Source organism: Lytechinus variegatus, chromosome 1 (assembly GCF_018143015.1).
Source record: "Lytechinus variegatus isolate NC3 chromosome 1, Lvar_3.0, whole genome shotgun sequence".
NCBI lineage: Eukaryota > Metazoa > Echinodermata > Echinoidea > Temnopleuroida > Toxopneustidae > Lytechinus > Lytechinus variegatus.
The window spans coordinates 26,345,343-26,365,895 of record NC_054740.1 but is presented as its reverse complement, the minus strand read 5'-3'; the positions used below and the strand labels follow the sequence as shown (position 1 = coordinate 26,365,895).

At 37.6% G+C, this 20,553-nt stretch overlaps 2 protein-coding genes across 2 annotated transcripts; both read right to left on the bottom strand.

Moving 5' to 3' along the window:
- Positions 1 to 243: 243 nt before the first annotated feature.
- LOC121410248 (coelenterazine h 2-monooxygenase-like) lies at positions 244 to 7,345 on the bottom strand. Its single transcript, XM_041602197.1, has 3 exons — positions 6,914 to 7,345; positions 6,089 to 6,164; positions 244 to 1,285 (listed from the first exon to the last, which is right to left on the bottom strand). The coding sequence occupies exons 1-3, from the start codon at positions 7,343 to 7,345 to the stop codon at positions 771 to 773; spliced, it is 1,023 nt and encodes a 340-aa protein (XP_041458131.1). The 3' UTR covers positions 244 to 770.
- Positions 7,346 to 16,586: 9,241 nt separating this feature from the next.
- Positions 16,587 to 17,110, bottom strand: LOC121410252 (coelenterazine h 2-monooxygenase-like). Its single transcript, XM_041602212.1, has one exon. It carries the CDS (start codon positions 17,108 to 17,110, stop codon positions 16,607 to 16,609), a length of 504 nt encoding a protein of 167 aa, XP_041458146.1. The 3' UTR covers positions 16,587 to 16,606.
- Positions 17,111 to 20,553: the final 3,443 nt, after the last annotated feature.

The window sequence follows — 20,553 nt, the reverse complement described above, 5'->3', positions numbered from 1 at the left end:
AGGTGTATCTAAATTCAAGTACGTCTTCGACACTACGAAAAGGGGATGGGATTGATCTATCAAATGAAAGGTAATGTGTTTGAATCATACCACCTCAGTATGCATACATATTAGAAGCTTGCATGACATCTAGCTAGCTGAACATTTTTATACAGAGGAAATTATTTTTATATACACTGTAGAAAATTTATCCTTAAAATAAAAGAAGTTCCTGCAGCAGTGTCTCGAGAACACCTGTAATCATACCAGATTGCGTAATCTTAAAGGAAATTGGTATTTTGTGTATGGAAACTTACAAATTTCCTGTAAGAAAACATTCTTTTCCCACTTTTTAACAAACCTGTTCAGGTAAATTGCACAAAGATTCCTGTTTTATGAATTTACAGAATGATTCTGTTTAATATTGCTTTCTGCAAAATCTTATTTTTTTCCTGTAAAATCAGGGTTTCTTTGAACAGTGTAGCTGGAATCATGGTTCAGAAAAAAAGAAGAGTTTCATAGGCTATATGAGGCGACATCTACATAGTCCTTTCTTAGATTGAACACACTTCAAAAATTGTTTTATGCTATGTACAGTCCCACCGACGAACCTACTCCAAACCGACTGATGGCATGCCATTGGAAATTACGCAATTTAGCATAGTCGGTCTGGAGTCGATATTATTGGTATGGTGGTAGCGTTATCAAGCATAGATATAAAATAGCCCAGTTTTTTAGGGGGGATGTATGTAAGTTTGCTACATTCTTTAATTCATTTCCAAGCTATAAGTCTATTCATAAATTTCTGATAAGAATTCCTTGATGTGATCCCCTATCTGGATGGGAGAGTCTTCTTGGAGGAAATGGTGGCCCTCGCACCTGACCTTCTTCTGGTTGGGCCAATCTTCGGTGATCCTTTCGATCCAGTCACTGAAGAATCCAGGAGTGGCCAGGATGCAGAGTTTGGGTAGATCCGCCGAGTCCTTGAGGAAAGCGTTGTAGGCCGTAGCTCTGACGATCATTTCGTCCGGGCCATCACCCAAGATGGGGATCTCGCGAAACCATGTCAGGGTCGGACGTCGGTCCTCCCCGGGGTTCTTGAAGGGCTGGCGGTAGGCATCCATCTCCTCAACCCGCAGCTTCCGGATGACGGCGAAAGGGAGGAGCTGTTCCACAAACATGTTCTGCTTCAGGACCATCTCTTCACCGGCCTCGGAGCGGATACCCTGGAAGGTTTCCCGCAAGCTGTCGTCGAAGAGCTCCCACCCTGGAAGGGCTTGTATGAGACTCTCCATATGCACCAGACCTAAAGGAAAGGACAATGTTCACAATTACAATCGGATATTACTACTCATAGTTTGGCGGTGACTTTGCTCAAAGACAACCCCTCGATCCCTGGATATAATAAAGTCCATCAGAATAATTGGTATAGAAATACTGTATGTTCTGACATAACTGACTAAATGTAGTGTCCATAAAAACTTCATTAAAATGTCCGTTATTCACATGTTATTTTATTTCATTTTTTATTTATTATAAATTTATGTTAATAAAGTTGGTTGTGAACCCGGGCTGTAAATTCATATTTTGACTCTTGGTGGTTAATATACGCACTTGGTACCCAAAACAAATGTGAAAAGTTATATTTTTAAAATAAAAAATGTTCACAAATCTCACCAAAATTGTGTACGAAATTCTTCAACTTCCCTTAAAAAATGAAAAAGTGTTCCAATGACAAACTCAGTTTGTTCGCTCCCTCAATTTAGAGTTTCTTTAAAAAAAAGTTACACGTCTCCCCCCCTCCTCTAAAAAAAGATTTGCATATACGGCCATGAGTAAATTATCTTTTTATGTGAATCTCTCTCCTGTATTCTTCCTCCGCTAAGGTCGGAGATCAACGGCGCCGTTGGAAGGGCCGCTATTCATTTAAGGCCTTCATTGATGCAATCATGAAGTACTGAGTAAGTTTTGACGAGTTGTGTGGAGGTTGCGTAAGAAGTATAGAATAAGCGTATGTAATTGGGCTTTTGTGTTGCTGCTAATACGCTCCGGAGGTAGAAAAAGGACCGAATCAAGAAATAAACATCCTCTTTTAGATATTTTAATTTGATATGGAACTTGAAAAGCCCATGTGTACCCCCCCCCCCAGTGCCGGACCGTGACCCCGAGGAGACAAAGCATGGGGGGCACGGCATTGTTCACACACAATGCAGTGCCCCCCAATGCTTTGTCTCCTCCGGGTCACGGTCCGCTACTGCCCCCCCCCCTCCCGGGAAACCAGACGTCCACCACAGTCTGGCGACTGGCTAACCCTTTCCTGTTCGAGATGTGACCAGGATATTACGTTATATATTGCCATTCAGCAAAAAGGGATTTCCCCGCAATTGAGAAGTTGTATATTTGTATTAGAGAGAGTGCCGTGTATTTTTGCGAATTATCTCCCCAATAAAGTGCCAAGAATCGCCGGCGGAACAAACTGGTCGTGTTTTGAAGCCCGGTTAACTTAGGTAATGGTCTAACTCTGTGCTGAAATTATAGACAGCCAAGAATGTCATAACTTTGTTTTTAAAAAAACTGTGCATTTCATTTTTTGGTTGCAATCCTTTATGTTTGGATTTGAAATCAATAAAAATAAACTTGAAACTTGAAACTTTTGTCTATTTCCAAACAGTGGCGAAACTGTGGGAGGGGGACGGGGTACGTGCCCCCCATCGACTTGCAAAAAAAAACGGGAGAAAAGGGGGGAAAGAGGGAGAAAGAAAGAGAAACGTAGTGGGGAAGAAAAAAATTATTGCATAATTTGTTATTATATTACATAAGAGATATTTTTTCATAACTTTATGACAAATAATTTGCTTAGGGCTTATGTGTTTACACTCCTGGTGCTCGCATTGTCTGTTAAATGAGATAAATAATCATGTTCAAGGGGATAGAATGGCACTAAAACAGCCCGTTTTCACACTTCTAGCTTATTATTAAATGTAGTTGCATATGCTTTTTTATGACCACGTAAAGTGGTTGCCTCCATTTTAGGTATGAATGTAAAACATTTCCAGTCCGTGCTTACGTTTGCAGCAGTGAATTGCTGAGATATTTATGCTCTTCATGAATTCTTGAATAAAACAGTTTTCAGGGGCCGCGGGAGCGGGGGTAGGCTTCAGACCCCCCCCCCCCTTTCAAAAACTTTCAAAAAATGTATAAATGACCATATGATTAGGATTTTTACATGGCCCCCCCCCCCAATTTGAAAACCGTTCCGGGGCCCCTGGTTCTTAAAGTGTCCCCTTTTCGGGTCTGAATGTCAACAATTTTAAGCTCGCGCTTCGCTCTCGCATCATTTCGGTTAATAAAATACGTGTGGTCTTCATAAATTTCAAAAACAAGCCTTAGAATGCATCTCTTCATATCTGAATATCAAAATAAAATGTTAAGCTCACTTCAATGTCTTAGTGAGATGCGTATCATGTTCATGGCTACAAAAAGTTCTTCATGTGTTAATGTGTATTCTAATATATATATATATATATATATATATATATATATATATATATATATATATATCCGCACGCGATTAAAACTCGCATTAGATGACTATGGTGAAAAATAAACTCGCATGCTCGTCATGAATTCCGAAAAAATAGTCCTTACAATGTTCGTTTGGGGTGGTGTCTTTATTCATTTCATTTATTCAATTTAATTAATTTCATTTATTTATTTATTTATTCATTTATCCAACAAAATTTATAATACAATAATTACAATAAATAAAACATAACATCAGAAATATAAATGACGTAAATATTCAAATGAATCAAATATAAAGAATATACCTCTGATACAGAAGATGATATTTCCAATTTTATAATAACAATATGCAAGATATGTTGGGAAAGTGGAGTGGCCCACTGAAAAGCAAAGCTTGTAAAGTGTGGACCACTCAAGAAGAAAAAAAAGTATATCACTTAATCTATATGGGCCAAAGGAAGCAGCGATACAAAATAGATAATGAAATAAATATATACAAAATTATTACAGTAAAGGAAATTGATATTAAAAGGTGAGCAGAGACAAAAAAGACACGAAGACAAAACAAAACAACAACAACAACAAAAATAAGACACACAAAACAACAGAGTAAAAATAAACAAACATTGCTGCACAAACTGCTAAAATCAGAAAAAAGGAGAAATGGAGAAAGAGAAAGGCAAAGAGAGTGAGTGAGAGAGAGAGGGAGAGAGAGGATGAGAGAAGTGTAGTCAATCTAACACAATCACCGATGGTAATCTGTAAACAGGTAAACATTAAATGAACAAACAAATTATAGAGGTAAAGGAATCAATGTGAGGTATTGTAAGACTGTAACAAAACGAATTTTAATTTTCTTTTAAATGAATTAAGAGAAGGAAAAACTTGATATCTGGGTGAAGAGAGTTAAAAAAATTTGGGCCCCTATATATAAATGTATTTTGAGCGAACAGCGTTCTAAGCAAAGGCAAATAAAGATCATCGCGACGTCTAATAGAGTAATTGTGTGAGGAGCTGTTTTTTAAGAACCTGTCATGAAAAATAAGAGGAAGCATATTATTTTTGTATTGGTACATAAATTGCCCAAGCTGGAGTAGGTAAAGATCACCGATCTTCAAAATTTTGTTTTCGTAAAAAATAGGATCAGTGTGGAAACATACATGGGAAGAAAAAACAAGTCGAAGTGCTTTCTTTTGCAGCAATAAAATCCTGGTAAGTAAAGTTTGATAAGTGTTTCCCAATATAAGAAGACCGTAAAGAAGATATGGTAATACTAAAGAAGAGTATAGTGTGAGTAAGGAAGCTAGTCGACGGGAGGAACATTCTTACTTTATTCATGACACAATATTACGAGAAATTGTTTTGCAAATATTATCAATATGACACTTCCAAGAAAGTTTATTGTCTACAGTGACACCTAAAAATCAATATTCGATACACATTCCCATTGAAAATTATCAAACTTAATACTATTAGGTAGTGAATTTTAGATGTTACTATACAACATGTATTTTGTACTTCAATATTAAGAGAAAGTTTGTTACTTCTAATTCATTCGAGTAATTTTAGGCAGTTCTTGATTGATTGTTTGAACAAGAGAGTGTGGGTCTTTATCAGAAAAAAATAAATCGGTGTCATCAGCAAAGATTATGAAAGACAACATATCAGATGATCTGCAAAAATCGTTAATATATATTGGGAAAAAAATAGGTCCCAAAAGGCTTCCTTGTGGCACACCGCAATTAATGTCCTATAAGTTGGAAGAATGGTCATTCAGTGAAACAAATTGTTTTCGATTGGAAAGGTAATTCCTGAACCACTCCAAAGCCTTGCCACGTATACCATAATGAAAAAGTTTGCTAAGTAATATTTCGTGGTTGATTGTATCAAAGGCCTTGGATAGGTCAAGGAATATACCAACCATATGAGAAGATTTATCTAAGACATGAGCTACCTTTTCAATGAATGACAAAAGAGCATGAACGGTACTGTGTTTTTCTTTGAAGCCGAATTGAAAATTTGAGGATATATCATGTTCTTTTAAGAAAGTGAAAGTTCGAACATATATGATTTTTCTAAAAAATTTTGAAAAACACGGTAGTAAAAAGAGATTGGACGATAATTATTAACACTCAGCCTGTCCCCCTTTTTATACAATGGGATAACTTTAGCGATTTTCATAGAATCAGGAACTTGCCCGTTAGTTAAATATGAATTAAAAATATGAACTAGGGGAATAACAATGAATGGAATAATTGATTTTACTATAATATTATTAATATCGTCATATCCAGAGCTTTTCTTGTTGCCCAAGTTAGAAATAATGTCCATGACTCCATGAATATGCGTTGGATTTAGAAAGAGCTATAAAAAAGAGCTTTAGCTATATATTAGGCACTTTACAGTTTTATGATTATATGTTGGGTCCCCCCATGCCTCTGCATTTCGGGGCACCCAAACCATTTATTATAATGATAGATATTTTAAAATATGTATTTGTGTAGTGATTTTTAATTAATTGACTAGAAAAGAATTTACATTAAATTGAATTGCATAGAATTGAAAATAAGTGTAATTTGCTGACCTTCTAGTCTATTCCTGTGTTCATTGGACCAGTGAAATCCCAGGCCTGAACCCCAGTCATGGCACACTATGCTTACCTGAAAAAAAAGAAAGATTAATTATTTTATATAGGTGAACTACTGTCGTTTTTTTTTTTTTGATTGCCAACAATTGGTGTCATAAACTTTTCGTAGGCGAGTGCTAAAACTTTCCCCCATGTTCATTAGTCATAAAAGTTGTGTTATATAATTATTTGCATGTTTTAAATAAAATCATCAAAAACAGCAATCATGGCAATTAGTTTCCCCGTCACATAATCTACAGAAAATCGACAACATCGGCTTAAATGCTAGTGTAGCATCCATAGCAGAAAATATAAAAATAAGAGTTGCATTTCTATACCATTATATCTAATTCAGCGTGCAAAGTGTGAACATCAGAAAGGGAGCGAAGTGCATGTACGATTGACCTTTTGTACTTCCTTCTTTTAAGGAAACTCATTACTCGTTTAAATGACAGTTCAAACGCATTCGATCATTTTAGCAACTGTAATGAATAGAGTAAATTAGATAAATAGTAAAAGGATGATTGTTATGTACTTATTTGTTAAAAACGACATTTGTAATACTACAGGGGCGCGATGGGTGGTGTCAATGGAGGGGCGGGGATGCAAGACAACCTAAAGAAAACATCATTTTTTAAATCTTGTAATAGCAATGGTATATTGTTCCCATAGTCCCCTGTGTTTTTAAAATTTATGAGGACAAAACTATTTCTTCCCCACCCCTATTTCTTAAAGCCATAGCAGGGTGTTAAATCTACCCCTTTAAAAAGTCGCATGAAGTACCTTTTCTGGTAAGTTGACGGTATCAAACCAAGCAGAAAGATATCGGTAGTGATCAACAAAACGGTAGGAATGGTTAGCGAGCTTGTTCGAACGTCCCTGACCAATAAGATCAGGCGCAAGACACCGAGCGACGGGTTCCACGCGAGGTATAATATTCCTCCACAGGTATGAAGACGTCGGGTTACCATGAAGGAATATAACTGCGTGTTTATTGCCACTGGTTTTTACAGCATCCGAGTCGTAATACGACATCTTCTCACCCAAGACCTCGGCTGTCTGACATTTTCCCCACCACTCGTCGGCCGTTACAAGCGGTGGTAAGGTGGACTGAGACCGTGATGAGACAACTGTGGCAACTCTCTTTACCCTGGTAGCCACATTCTTGTATCCGAACAAGGTTTGCAGACGACTTACTGCACAACGGACCGCCATCTTAGCAATTTAATCAAGAACAGATCATACTTCTTTCCCGGCGTCAAGGGTATTGGGACCTTTAGACCTTTCTAGTATGTTTGGTTTCCATATATATAAATATTATCATATGGGACGTGAATGTTGCTGTATCAATATTTGCATCTATTGTAGAATAAAACGGTATAGCTGAGGTAATCGGGAAAGTGGCAATGATGTATAATGACATGTTTATATTTCAATGACAGTATTACGAGAGGGAGCTCGAGATTGCGCGTTGGGGCGATGTATTCAAGAGAGGTGGCTACGGGGGTGGCTACCAAGAGAAGGGTGTTTAGGTGAGAGGGCGGATGGAGGTAGCTTGATAACATCGAATAATTCTATCTTAATAACCTATTCTAGTTCGGGAGGGAGCAAGGGGCGGCGGAGCAAATTTAAAAGTGAGGGTGGGCAGAGAGGAAAAAGGGCATTTTTTATTTTGAAAAGGGCACTACCTTAAAAAAAAGAAAAAAATGACTAAATCTACAGTAGTGAACCAAAATTTTTGAGGAGGCTAGATGAGTCATATCACGTAAAATTATAAGAAGCTGCGAGCGAGCAAAAATTTTGACATTCTTAAAATGAAAATGTAATTTTAAAATATATTTCACCCTTCTCTCCTTCCTTTTCTTCCTTTGTTTTTTTTTGGGGGGGTCGTAATTTTTTTTCGGGGGAGGGGGGCTATAACCCCCCATCAGTATGTCACTGCTTATAGCTACCCCACTCACATGACTCATGAAACTTAAGGCACGTAGGATTATTTTCACATTTTTTTTCTTGATAAGATATTGTTTTCTTGTTTCCAAGAGATACTGTTAACACGTAACGGGTCAAAGGGGGCACAGCTACACGTTCGTAATAGGCACATTACCTGGCCAAAAAGGGGCACTGATTCGAGAAGGAGCACTTACAAAAGGCAAGGGAGCAATTATTTCTCACACATAAAACGGGTCCTCCTCAGCCCCCCCCCCCCCAGGTTCGCCGCCCCTGGAGGGAGCTACTAATCAAAGTTCATAATTCATTTAGATTCAACCAAACTTTTCAACCAAACTAGGAAGTTAGATGGACTTGGGGGACCTGCATGTTATGCTGCAGTCTGAGGTCACATAGTAAGGTCAAAGGTCATTTTCAGGTCAACGTTATAGTTTACATGCAAGACTCTTATGACACCTAACTCCACAACTGTAAGTCGCTTTTCAACCAAACTTGGATGGTAGATGGACCTGGGGACCTGCATGTTATGCTGCAGTCTGAGGTCACATGGTAAGGTCAAAGGTCATTTTCAGGTCAATGTTAAAGTTTACATGCAAGACTCTTATGACATGTACAAGGGTAAGTCGCCTTTCAACCAAAATTGGACGGTAGATGGACCTGGGGACCTGCATGTTATGCTGCAGTCTGAGGTCACATGGTAAGGTCAAAGGTCATTTTCAGGTCAACGTTAAAGTTTACATGCAAGACTCTCTTATGACACCTAACTCTGTAACTATAAGTCGTTTTTCAACCAAACTTGGATGGTAGATGGACTCGGGGGGACCTGCATGTTATGCTGCATTCAGGGGCGCATGGAGGGTCAGGGGTCATTTTTAGGTCAACGTCAAAGTTTACATGCAGGACTCCCTTATGACTCCTGACTCCGCAACCGTAAGCCACTTTTCAGCCAGACTTGGATGTCAGATTGGCTTGGGGGACGTGCATGCTATGTTTTGCAGTCAGAGGTCACATGGTAAGGTTAAAGGTCATTTTCAGGTCAACATTAGAGTTTACGTGCTAGGCTCTTATGACAAGTGTTATTCCAACCCAGTCATTTCACAATGAAGCTTCATTCTCTTGCCCGCGCCCTCGCAAAGCACGATATTTCTGGTTATTTTTATAAGTGGGCGAGACACAAAATTGCTTTTGCCTTGTTTTCTTTAAACTCTTTCTCCCACTGATCCTTACCCATCAATTTAAAAAGATAAAGAAAATGGGTTTTAGTTTAGCTGCTTCCCCTTCACATTCACTGTTTTCTGTTTTTTGTTGTGTTTTGTTGTTTTGTTTTTGTGTGTTTGGTTGTTGTTGTTTTTTAGTGTGTGTGTTAATGTTTTTGTGTGCTTAATATATAATTTCTTTATTCAGATCGTTGTACATTTTTTAAGTATAAACGTAGAGACCTATTCTTTTTTGTAATTTATTATAAAATACAGAGATAGAATTTTTTTCCTTTTTTTATCATGGGACAACTTAAGCAAAGTATTATATATATCACTTTTATTATTTGCTCAGAATTTAAAAAAGTCTTTATGTTTTTGTTTTTTTTTTAAAGTATACAATACCACATTATTATACAGGAAATACATGTGAAAATAATGGATTTCTTTGCATTATGGGTTGTGATAATCTTTGTTTAAAAAATGATCATCATAATGTATATTTCATTTCTTATATTGCGACATGTATTTCACTTTACTTTGTATATTTTATTTATTACTTTTGTATGCATAAATGTGATGTTATCTGAATAAAGGCTAAAAAGCATTAAATTTTTTTTTTTAAGTATACAATACCACATTATTATACAGGAAATACATGTGAAAATAATGGATTTCTTTGCATTATGGGTTGTGATAATCTTTGTTTAAAAAATGATCATCATAATGTATATTTCATTTCTTATATTGCGACATGTATTTCACTTTACTTTGTATATTTTATTTATTACTTTTGTATGCATAAATGTGATGTTATCTGAATAAAGGCTAAAAAGCATTAAAAAAAAAATTAACTATATACATTTGTGTTTCTTGTGGGTGCTGATTAACGGACGCCAAAAGGAAGCGGACACGGTGAGACAAGAGAGAGAGAGGGGGAGAGAGGAAAAAGAAGAGAGAGTGTGGAGGAAAGAGTGGGGAAGGGGGTGGGAGGCAGTGGTGGATGCATTTTCGAGGGTGATTTTTCTTTTTATTATGAACATTTATTGATTTTAGTTTTTAAAGTAGACTTGACATTCTTGTTCATCAAAACCAGCCTTGATGTCATTATACGTACATAATTGTCATGATTGTGTGAGCGAGTCGAGCGCGCGAGAGGAAATCACACTTTTGATAATATAAGGATTTGGTACTAGGTATGTCACTTTGATCGCGGGGGTAATCGTTATTTTTAACCGTCCTGTATCTGAAATTCTTCCTCCTCCTCCTCCTCCTCTTTCTCATCACTATCTTCTTCTTCTTTCCTCCCCTTTCTCCTCGCCTTCCCCTTCCTTCCTGTTTTCTTCATTTTTTTTTGCGGTGGGGGAGGGGCTGGCCCGGCACCCCCTGGATCCTCCAATGCAGTGCAAAAACTCCGGTGTTGATTTAACACCAGCCCGGAATCTATATATGTCCACACGAGAAGTCAATTATTGAAACAACACCAGATTGGAATCAAACCGATCTTGTTTTAATACTAATTGGTGTTATATAAACACATTTCTAGTGTTAGACCAGAACGAAACTGGTGTTGTTTAACACTTGTCTGGTGTGGACATATATAGATTCCGGGCTGGTGTTAAATCAACACCGGAGTTTTTGCAGTGTGGTTAAATATGTGGGCTGCAGAGAGAATATTGTCTCGCAATGGGGCCACTTTGCAACCAAGGAAAAAGGAAGAAAGGGAAAGGAAAAAGGGTAAACTATTATATTTTTTCTGAATATCATATAAAAATTTAGCACAAAATTAGATCTTTGTATGAAAATTCAAATCTCGCTCGTTGCATTTTAGAAATTTTGCCCCATAAGGAATATAGTTGCCCCCTCAAAATTGTTTGGTTTATTACGGCGCTGCATAGAATTGTATTTACCTTCAAAGTGCCAAATACAACCAGAGAAGTTGTAACCTTATTTTCAGCCCCATTTTCTCTCCTAATCGTTCCTAATCTTTGAAAATGTTGTGATCACATGTAATCCAATTCCTTAATCTTCTTGAATAAACTGTAAATAGTGTATTTCGATCCGATTCTTAATGAAACATAAAATACAAAAAGGGGAAGTTATGATCCTAAAATCGTCATTCTATCTTAAGAAAAAATAATGATATTATGAACAATAACATAATGATAATGTTGCATAAACTAGATAAAACAAACAAAAATGATGAATAATTTCCTCTTTCAAGAGCGCGTCAGATTCGAGACGCCTTAGTAGTTATGTATTTAAACATTCATGTTGACGAATAGTCTCGCAACAACAGTGGCTACCCTGGGTAAATATGCCGCTATTATTATTATTACTACTACGGCGGCGGTACGGCGAGTCTAAAACAGCTGTTTTATTAGTTTCAATTCAACCACCTGTATGTAGTTGGTAAAAAAAAAATGTTGAAACTGCTGTTTTCGACTTGCCGTACGGCCGTCATAGAGCAAATGTGACCATGGTATCATTCGCTTTTTTTTAGGACAGTCTATTCTGATTGAAAACAAAAATCGTGATTCGTTAATGTAAATGTGTTGTGTTTGCCAGAACATTGTAACCCATTTTCATACTCTCTAGGCACAGACCCTAACTGAGGCTTTGATCAAGGGTGGGTCTTGAGGAGGTTTTAAAAGAACTTATTACTTAAGTCTTCTTTTTCGTAACTTCATCACACAGTGATTATCATTCTGACTAATCTCACTCCCTGAATTTCAGACCGTTCTATTTCAAGAAACCGGGCTATGTTGCTAAAAAATAATCTCTTCATGTGGGCATGGCGTGGTCTAGTGGTTCTGACTCTCGTCGTTCAAACAGAGGGTCGTGGGTTCGAATCGTAGCCATGACGTGTTTTCCTTCAGCAAGAAAGTTATCCACACTGTACTGCACTCGACCCACGTGAGGTGAATGAGTACCCGGTAGGATTAATTCCTTCCATGCATTGAGTGCCGTTGATGGTAGCTCGAGCTAAAGCCGGGATAATATTAGCAAGCGCTTTGTATCATCGGGCAAAAAGCGCTATATAAATCCAGCTATTATTATTATTATCATTATCATTATTATTATGTAGGCCTAAAATAATCTATTTCACTTATGAATAAAAACGTCTTGGCAAGATGCCTTCTGTAAATACATATATATTTTCCACGGGTAGAATCTATATAAACAAATCAAGTCCAAGCAAATCAAATGCACCCTTATGTATCATATATATTATAAGCCAGAAATACGGAGATAATACAGTCAGGTTCATGTCAGTTTGGCAGAGCTCCCATTAATTATTGAACTTTTTGCGAAAGTGTTATTGCAGACAATGGCGTTTATGTTGCAGAAGAAATCGCCGTTGATATTCACTATCACTCTCATCTCTCTCTCTTTCGATCCGTTGTCTTTCTTTCTTTCTTTTATTCTTTCCTCCTTTCTTTCGTTCTTTCATTATTTCTTTTTTTTTCCTTTTTTCTGTATTCATTCATTCATTTATTTATTCTTTTTTCTTGTCTTTTCGATCCCTCTCCTTTCTTTTCCATTGTCTCTTTTTCTCGTTTCTCTTTTCTATCCCTTTTCATTTCGAATAAGTATAACAGAGCATTTAGGACTGATTTGCAGTGTATAGATTTTTTATTTAATAGGCCTATATTTATGTTTGGATATAAAATTTGTTGAAGTGCAACTGCTTATGTCTTATTAAAATGCATCTTAAAAAAAGCTGAAAAATGTACAAAAAATATGCTAGTAATTAAAAAATTACAAAAATAGCACTTGGGATAAATTCCACACATTTATGTCAGTGGGTCAGAGATGAATCGGAATGGCGTTAGCTGGTGCATGTCTCAGCTCTTATTTGCAGAGGTAAAATGACCGGCTAAAATGAATATGACTAGAAATGATCACTTGAGAATTGAGTACATACAGTCAGAGTAGATAGGAAATATATCACTCTGACTCAGAATCGACTTGATTATCTCTACGCTATGCAGAATCAAATTTCTGGGATCGACAAAAATATTTTCATATTTTGAAATTAAAAACACAAATATATTACAGTTTATGCCAATCTTGCATCGACAAGACTTCTGCAAATCATTCTTTTAAAATTAAACTGAGAACTTTGATTTTACATCCGATATTGATTTTTTATTTAATGCTTGTTAGTCTTTCTCCTCTTTTTTCAAATGAGTAATGTCATCGATACATTAGTCTCTTGTTCAAATCAAAATTATGTGTGGCTAGACTTGTCCTATAATTATGTCAAAAACTTACATAGTACCGGTTTGTGTGATTAGGCACTTTCAAAAAATAAAGACGAGATACCTAAACCTTGTAGATATAGGGAATCAAATACATCAAAGAAGAAAGTTCTTTGGAATATCTACTAGAATATGCCCCCGTAAATTCCACTTCAGATTCATTATGTTTAGTTCACATATGTTAAAATTACAAGAGATTCTGTCTAACACGTCGAAGTCGGTTTTTCACAAGTCGAATAATCGCCGAACTTTAAGCAATATTTGAGACTAGATTATTTATTTCAAAAAATGTGTTGCCGCATCTTCTAAAGTAAAATATGCCATAATCGAAAGCTGGACCACTCGGCAGAACAGTTGTGCTGCAATGGCTCAGCTGAGTAGGGCGATCCATCCAATGTTATTTTATCATGTATTATATTATGTTGTGATTTTATATGTATTGTTTTTTATATTAGTAAATATAATATAATAAAATAAAATAACAAATCTCTGGTGCCACAGAGATTCGACTTAGGAGGAGCCACCAGCCATTCTCACAATGTTGCTTTGCATGGTGTCTAGAAATCTTTATTGATTTGACTTGGAATATGATCAATCCCGTTCCACAAGTAAGAAGTTTTGTTGTTTAGGATGTATCTAAATTCAAGTACGTCTTCGACACTACGAAAGGGGAGATGGGATTGATCTATCAAATGAAAGGTAATGTGTTTGAATCATACCACCTCAGTATGCATACATAGTAGAAGCTTGCATGACATCTAGCTAGCTGAACATTTTTGTACAGAGGAAATTATTTTTATATACACTGTAGAAAATTTATCCTTAAAATAAAAGAAGTTCCTGCAGCAGAGTCTCGAGAACACCTGTAATCATACCAGATTTCGTAATCTTACAGGAAATTGGTAGTTGGTGTATGGAACCTTACAAATTTTTCTTTTCCCCTTTTAAAACAGACCTGTTGAATTGCAGAAAAATTCCTCTTTAATAAATGATTCTGCAAAATATTTTGGGTTTTTTTTCCTGTAAAATCAGGGGGGGGGGGGGGTTAGCAGTGTAGCTGGTATCATGGTGTAGCTGGTATCAGAAACAGAAGAGATCCATAATTCGGTGATGTACCTGCATATATGTCGCAACAATGAACGATAAAAGGCTCTATGAGGCTACATCTACAAAGTCCTTTATATCCTTTATTTGATTGGAAAATCTTCAAAAATTGTTTCATGCTATATACAGTCCCATCGACGAACCTACTCCAAACCGACCGATGGCATGCCATTGGAAATTACGTAATTTAGCATGGTCGATCTGGGGTCGGTATCATTGGTGTGGTGGTAGCCTTATCAAGCATGGATATAAAATAGCCCAGATTTTTCGGGGGATGTATGTAAGTTTCCACCCATCGGCGGATCCAGGGGGGGGTGCGCAGGGTGCGCGCGCCCCCCCTAATATTTGAGCGGCGCCGCTCAAAATAAAAAAAAATAAAAAAAAGTAAAAGAAAGAAAAGGCGCCGCTTGAAAAATTAAAAATAAAGGAAAGAAAGGGAAAAGGCGCTGCTTAAAAAAATATACACTGATATAACATTAGCAACAGTAAAGGAAAGACTATCCCCAGCAAAGCGTAATCATATCATCTTCCTTATTTTTTCTTTTAACTACCCTTTTCCCAACAACTTCGCCGGTAGCAGTGCGCTGCCTGCATATAACTGGCGCCAATCAAGAATAATCAGCGCCACCTTAATCTAAATCGGCGCCGGACAAGAATAATCAGCGCTATTTAGTTATAAATCGGCGCCAGTCAAGAAAAATCGGCACTGCCAGAGTCTTAACCGGCGCCGATCAAGGATAATTAGCGCCACCTAAATCTAAATCGACGCTGGACAAGAACAATCGGCGTCATCTGGTTATAAATCGGCGCCAGTCAAGAATAATCGGCGCCTCCTGGTTCTAGATCGGCGCCAGTCGATTATGGATTGCCGCTGCCTGAATCTTACGTAACGTCGGTAAAAATAATCAGTTCTACTTGTTTAAATCGGCGCCGGTCAAGACAAATCGGCGCTGCCTTTGTCTTAACCGGCGCCACCTAAATTTAAATCGGCGCCGGTCAAGAATGATCAGCGTCCCCTGATTTCAATAAATAAGCGCCAGTAGAATAATGAAGAAGGGCCTATTGCTAACCAAATCTAGATCGGCGCCGCGGTCAAGAATGATCGTTTTGCCCTCCCCCAATAATTCCGCATGTGCAAAAACAATAAGATGGTAATGTTACACAGAAATCAGCAAACGAGATTGAGCTACACAACTCGTTCTTTATTAAAAATCGTGCTCGCTTTTCAGATTGGAACATAAAAATTTTCAGCTCGCGCTTCGCGCTCGCATCATTTCTGTAGCAAAACCCCATACTTTTCATGATTAAATAGGTGAATAGAATGTCCCGTTTTTAGTTCTGAACCTCAAAAGAACTCCCGCTTCGATTTGCAATAATCTTTTGTTGGATATAATCTTGTTCTTTATTAAAACGTACATTACAGATCGACCTATCAAAATTCTAAGCTCCCCCTTCGCGCTCGCATTTTTTTAGATACCCATCTTAATCATTGGTACCAAGAATGCTTAGAATATCAAGCTTTCTGGTCAGAATATAAGTAAATTTCAGCTCGCCCTCGGCACTCGCATTATCTGTGTAGTAAGATATGTATCCTCCTCATGAGTTACTACAAACAGTCCTAAACAGGCACCTTTTTCCTGTTTTCAGGTCAGTATACTTTAAAAATTTCAGCTCGCGCTTCGCGCTCGCATTAATTTGTCGGTGAAATATGTGTCTCTATCTCATGAGTCATATATATCTATATGATATGAGTCATATATATATATATATATGCATGTGTGTGTGTGCGTGTGCGTGTTTTGACAGGGTCAGGCATTACCCCTTTTTCTTTTTCAACATTTTCTTTTATGGCGCCGGTGAAGTGCAAAAATATGTGCGCCGCTCGGCAGTGCGCCCCCCCCCCCTTTCGCCAAAAGCTGGATCCGCCTATGCTACATTCTATAATTTATTTCCAAGCTATAAGTCTATTCATAAATTTCTGATAAGAATTCCTTGATGTGATCCCCTATCTGGATGGGAGAGTCTTCTTGGAGGAAATGGTGGCCCTCGCACCTGACCTTCTTCTGGTTGGGCCAATCTTCGGTGATCCTCTCGATCCAGTCACTGATGATTCCAGGAGTGGCCAGGATGCAGAGTTTGGGTAGATCCGCCGAGTCCTTGAGGAAAGCGTTGTAGGCCGTAGCTCTGACGATCATTTCGTCCGGGCCATCACCCAAGATGGGGATCTCGCGAGGCCATGTCAGGGTCGGACGTCGGTCCTCCCCGGGGTTCTTGAAGGGCTGGCGGTAGGCATCCATCTCCTCAACCCGCAGCTTCCGGATGACGGCGAAAGGGAGGATCTGTTCCACAAACATGTTCTGCTTCAGGATCATCTCTTCACCGGCCTCGGAGCGAATACCCTGCAAGGTTTCCCGCAGGCTGTCGTCCAAGAGCTCCCACCCTGGAAGGGCTTGTACGATACTCTCCATATGCACCAGGCCTAAAGGAAAGGACAATGTTCACAATTACAATCGTATATTTCTACGCATAGTTTGGCGGTGACTTTACTCAAAGACAACCCCTCGATCCCTGGATATAATAAAGTCCATCAGAATAATTGTTATAGAAATACTGTATGTTCTGACATAACTGACTAAATGTAGTGTCCATAAAAACTTCATTAAAATGTCCGTCATTCACATGTTATTTTATTTCATTTTTTATTTAATATGAATTTATGTTAATAAAGTTGGTTGTGAACCCGGGCTGTAAATTCATATTTTGACTCTTGGTGGTTAATATACGCACTTGGTACCCAAAACAAATGTGAAAAGTTATATTTTTAAAATAAAAAATGTTCACAAATCTCACCAAAATTGTGTACGAAATTCTTCAACTTCCCTTAAAAAATGAAAAAATGTTCCAATGACAAACTCAGTTTGTTCGCTCCCTCAATTTAGAGTTTCTTTAAAAAAAGTTAGACGTCTCCCCCCCCCCCCATCCTCTAAAAAAAAGATCGGCATACGGCCATGAGTAAATTATCTTTTTATGTGAATCTCTCTCCTGTATTCTTCCTCCGCTAAGGTCGGAGATCAACGGCGCCGTTGGAAGGGCCGCTATTCATTTAAGGCTCTAATTGATGCAATCATGAAGTACTGAGTAAGTTTTGACGAGTTGTGTGGAGGTTGCGTAAGAAGTATAGAATAAGCGTATGTAATTGGGCTTTTGTGTTGCTGCTAATGCGCTCCGGAGGTAGAAAAAGGACCGAATCAAGAAATAAACATCCTCTTTTAGATATTTTAATTTGATATGGAACTTGAAAAGCCCATGTGTAACCCCCCCCCCCTCCCGGGAAACCAGACGTCCACCACAGTCTGGCGACTGGCTAACCCTTTCCTGTTCGAGATGTGACCAGGATATCACGTTATATATTGCCATTCAGCAAAAAGGGATTTCCCCGCAATTGAGAAGTTGTATATTTGTATTAGAGAGAGTGCCGTGTATTTTTGCGAATTATCTCCCCAATAAAGTGCCAAGAATCGCCGGCGGAACAAACTGGTCGTGTTTTGAAGCCCGGTTAACTTAGGTCATGGTCTAACTCTGTGCTGAAATTATAGACAGCCAAGAATGTCATAACTTTGTTTTTAAAAAAAACTGTGCATTTCATTTTTTGGTTGCAATCCTTTATGTTTGGATTTGAAATCAATAAAAATAAACTTGAAACTTTTGTCTATTTCCAAACAGTGGCGAAACTGTGGGAGGGGGACGGGGTACGTGCCCCCCATCGACTTGCAAAAAAAAACGGGAGAAAAGGGGGGAAAGAGAGAGAAACGTAGTGGGGAAGAAAAAATTATTGCATAATTTGTTATTATATTACATAAGAGGTATTTTTTCATAACTTTATGACAAATAATTTGCTTAGGGCTTATGTGTTTACACTCCTGGTGCTCGCATTGTCTGTTAAATGAGATAAATAATCATGTTCAAGGGGATAGAATGGCACTAAAACAGCCCGTTTTCACACTTCTAGCTTATTATTAAATGTAGTTGCATATGTTTTTTTATGACCACGTAAAGTGGTTGCCTCCATTTTAGGTATGAATGTAAAACATTTCCAGTCCGTGCTTACGTTTGCAGCAGTGAATTGCTGAGATATTTATGCTCTTCATGAATTCTTGAATAAAACAGTTTTCAGGGGCCGCGGGAGCGGGGGGAGGTTGGCTTCAGACCCCCCCCCCCCTTTTCAAAAACTTTTTCAAAAAACGTATAAATGACCATATGATTGTGATTTTTTACATGGTCAGCCCCCCCCCCCCTCCAATTTGAAAACCGTTCCGCGGCCCCTGGTTCTTAAAGTGTCCCCTTTTCGGGTCTGACTATCAACAATTTTCAGCTCGCGCTTCGCTCTCGCATCATTTCGGTTAATAAAATACGTGTGGTCTTCATGAATTTCAAAAACAAGCCTTAGAACGCATCTCTTCATGTCTGAATATCAAAATAAAATGTTAAGCTCACTTCAATGTCTTAGTGAGATGCGTATCATGTTCATGGCTACAAAAAGTTCTTCATGTGTTAATGTGTATTCTAAAGAAGATATATATATATATATATATCCGCACGCGATTGACACTCGCATTAGATGACTATGGTGAAAAATGAACTCGTATGCTCGTCACGAATTCCGAAAAAATAGTCCTTACAATGTTCGCTTTGGGTGGTGTCTTTATTCATTTCATTTATTCAATTTAATTAATTTCATTTATTTATTCATTTTCCAACAAAATTTATAATGCAATAATTACAATAAATAAAACATAACATCAGAAATATAAATGACATAAATATTCAAATGAATCAAATATAAAGAATATACCTCTGATACAGAAGATGATATTTCCAATTTTATGATAACAATATGCAAGATATGTTGGGAAAATGGAGTGGCCCACTGAAAAGCAAAGCTTGTAAAGTGTGGACCACTCAAGAAGAAAAAAAGTATATCACTTAGTCTAAATGGGCCAAATTAAAGGAAGCAGCAATACAAAATAGATAATGAAATAAAGATATAAAAAAGTATTACAGTAAAGGAAATTAATATTAAACGGTGAGCAGAGACAAAAAAGACACGAAGACAAAACAAAACAACAACAACAACAAAAATAAGACACATAAAACAACAGAGTAAAAATAAACAAACGTTGCTGCAAAAACTGCGAAAATCAGAAGAAGGGAGAAATTGAGAAAGAGAAAGGCAAAGAGATAGAGAGAGGATGAGAGAAGTGTAGTCAATCTAACACAATCACCGAGGGTAATCTGTAAACAGGTAAACATTAAATGAACAAACAAATTATAGAGGTAAAGGAATCAATGTGAGGTATTGTAAGACTGTAACAAAATGAATTTTAATTTTCTTTTAAATGAATTAAGAGAAGGAAAAACGTGATATATGGGTGAAGAGAGTTCCAAAATTTTGGGCCCCTATACAGTGCGTATCAAAAAAAAGTTTACACTTTGAAAAAGCTCTGGGAATCAAAAAATATGCAACATGTGGGTAATTTTTTCACATATAATCTTGGGTTTGGGTCTCATCTATCCAATGAAAGTAAAAGTTTTGACAGAATGTTACACTTTAGTGAGCACTGTCTGTTTTTGTAAAGGTCGCGGAAATCTGTTTGCGCAGAAATGCTCGTTTTCACGCAGTGTCAAGGGGAAAGGGCGAAATCAAACTTACCCTGCGACACGTTTTTCCTACATTTCCCTTGCACTTTTAGTCAATTAAGATAAAAGAGATACATTCAAGCATTTTTTAAACAAATTTGCCACCCAAATTGAAATTTCAACACTTAGTAACCACAACTTTTACCCTTTTTGTGCCAGCTGGATCTGAGGACATAACTGAATCTAAACAAAAGTTTACATCAGACATCTCCAG

Excerpts from the sequence above, each read along its gene's own strand:
- LOC121410252 (XM_041602212.1), bottom strand. The coding sequence starts at position 17,110 with ATGGAGAGTATCGTACAAGCCCTTCCAGGGTGGGAGCTCTTGGACGAC.
- LOC121410248 (XM_041602197.1), bottom strand. The coding sequence starts at position 7,345 with ATGGCGGTCCGTTGTGCAGTAAGTCGTCTGCAAACCTTGTTCGGATAC. Across the intron at positions 6,165-6,913 it reads CCGTCAACTTACCAGAAAAG|GTAAGCATAGTGTGCCATGA; the intron begins GTACTTCATGCG and ends CTTTTTTTTCAG. Across the intron at positions 1,286-6,088 it reads ACACAGGAATAGACTAGAAG|GTCTGGTGCATATGGAGAGT; the intron begins GTCAGCAAATTA and ends CCTTTCCTTTAG.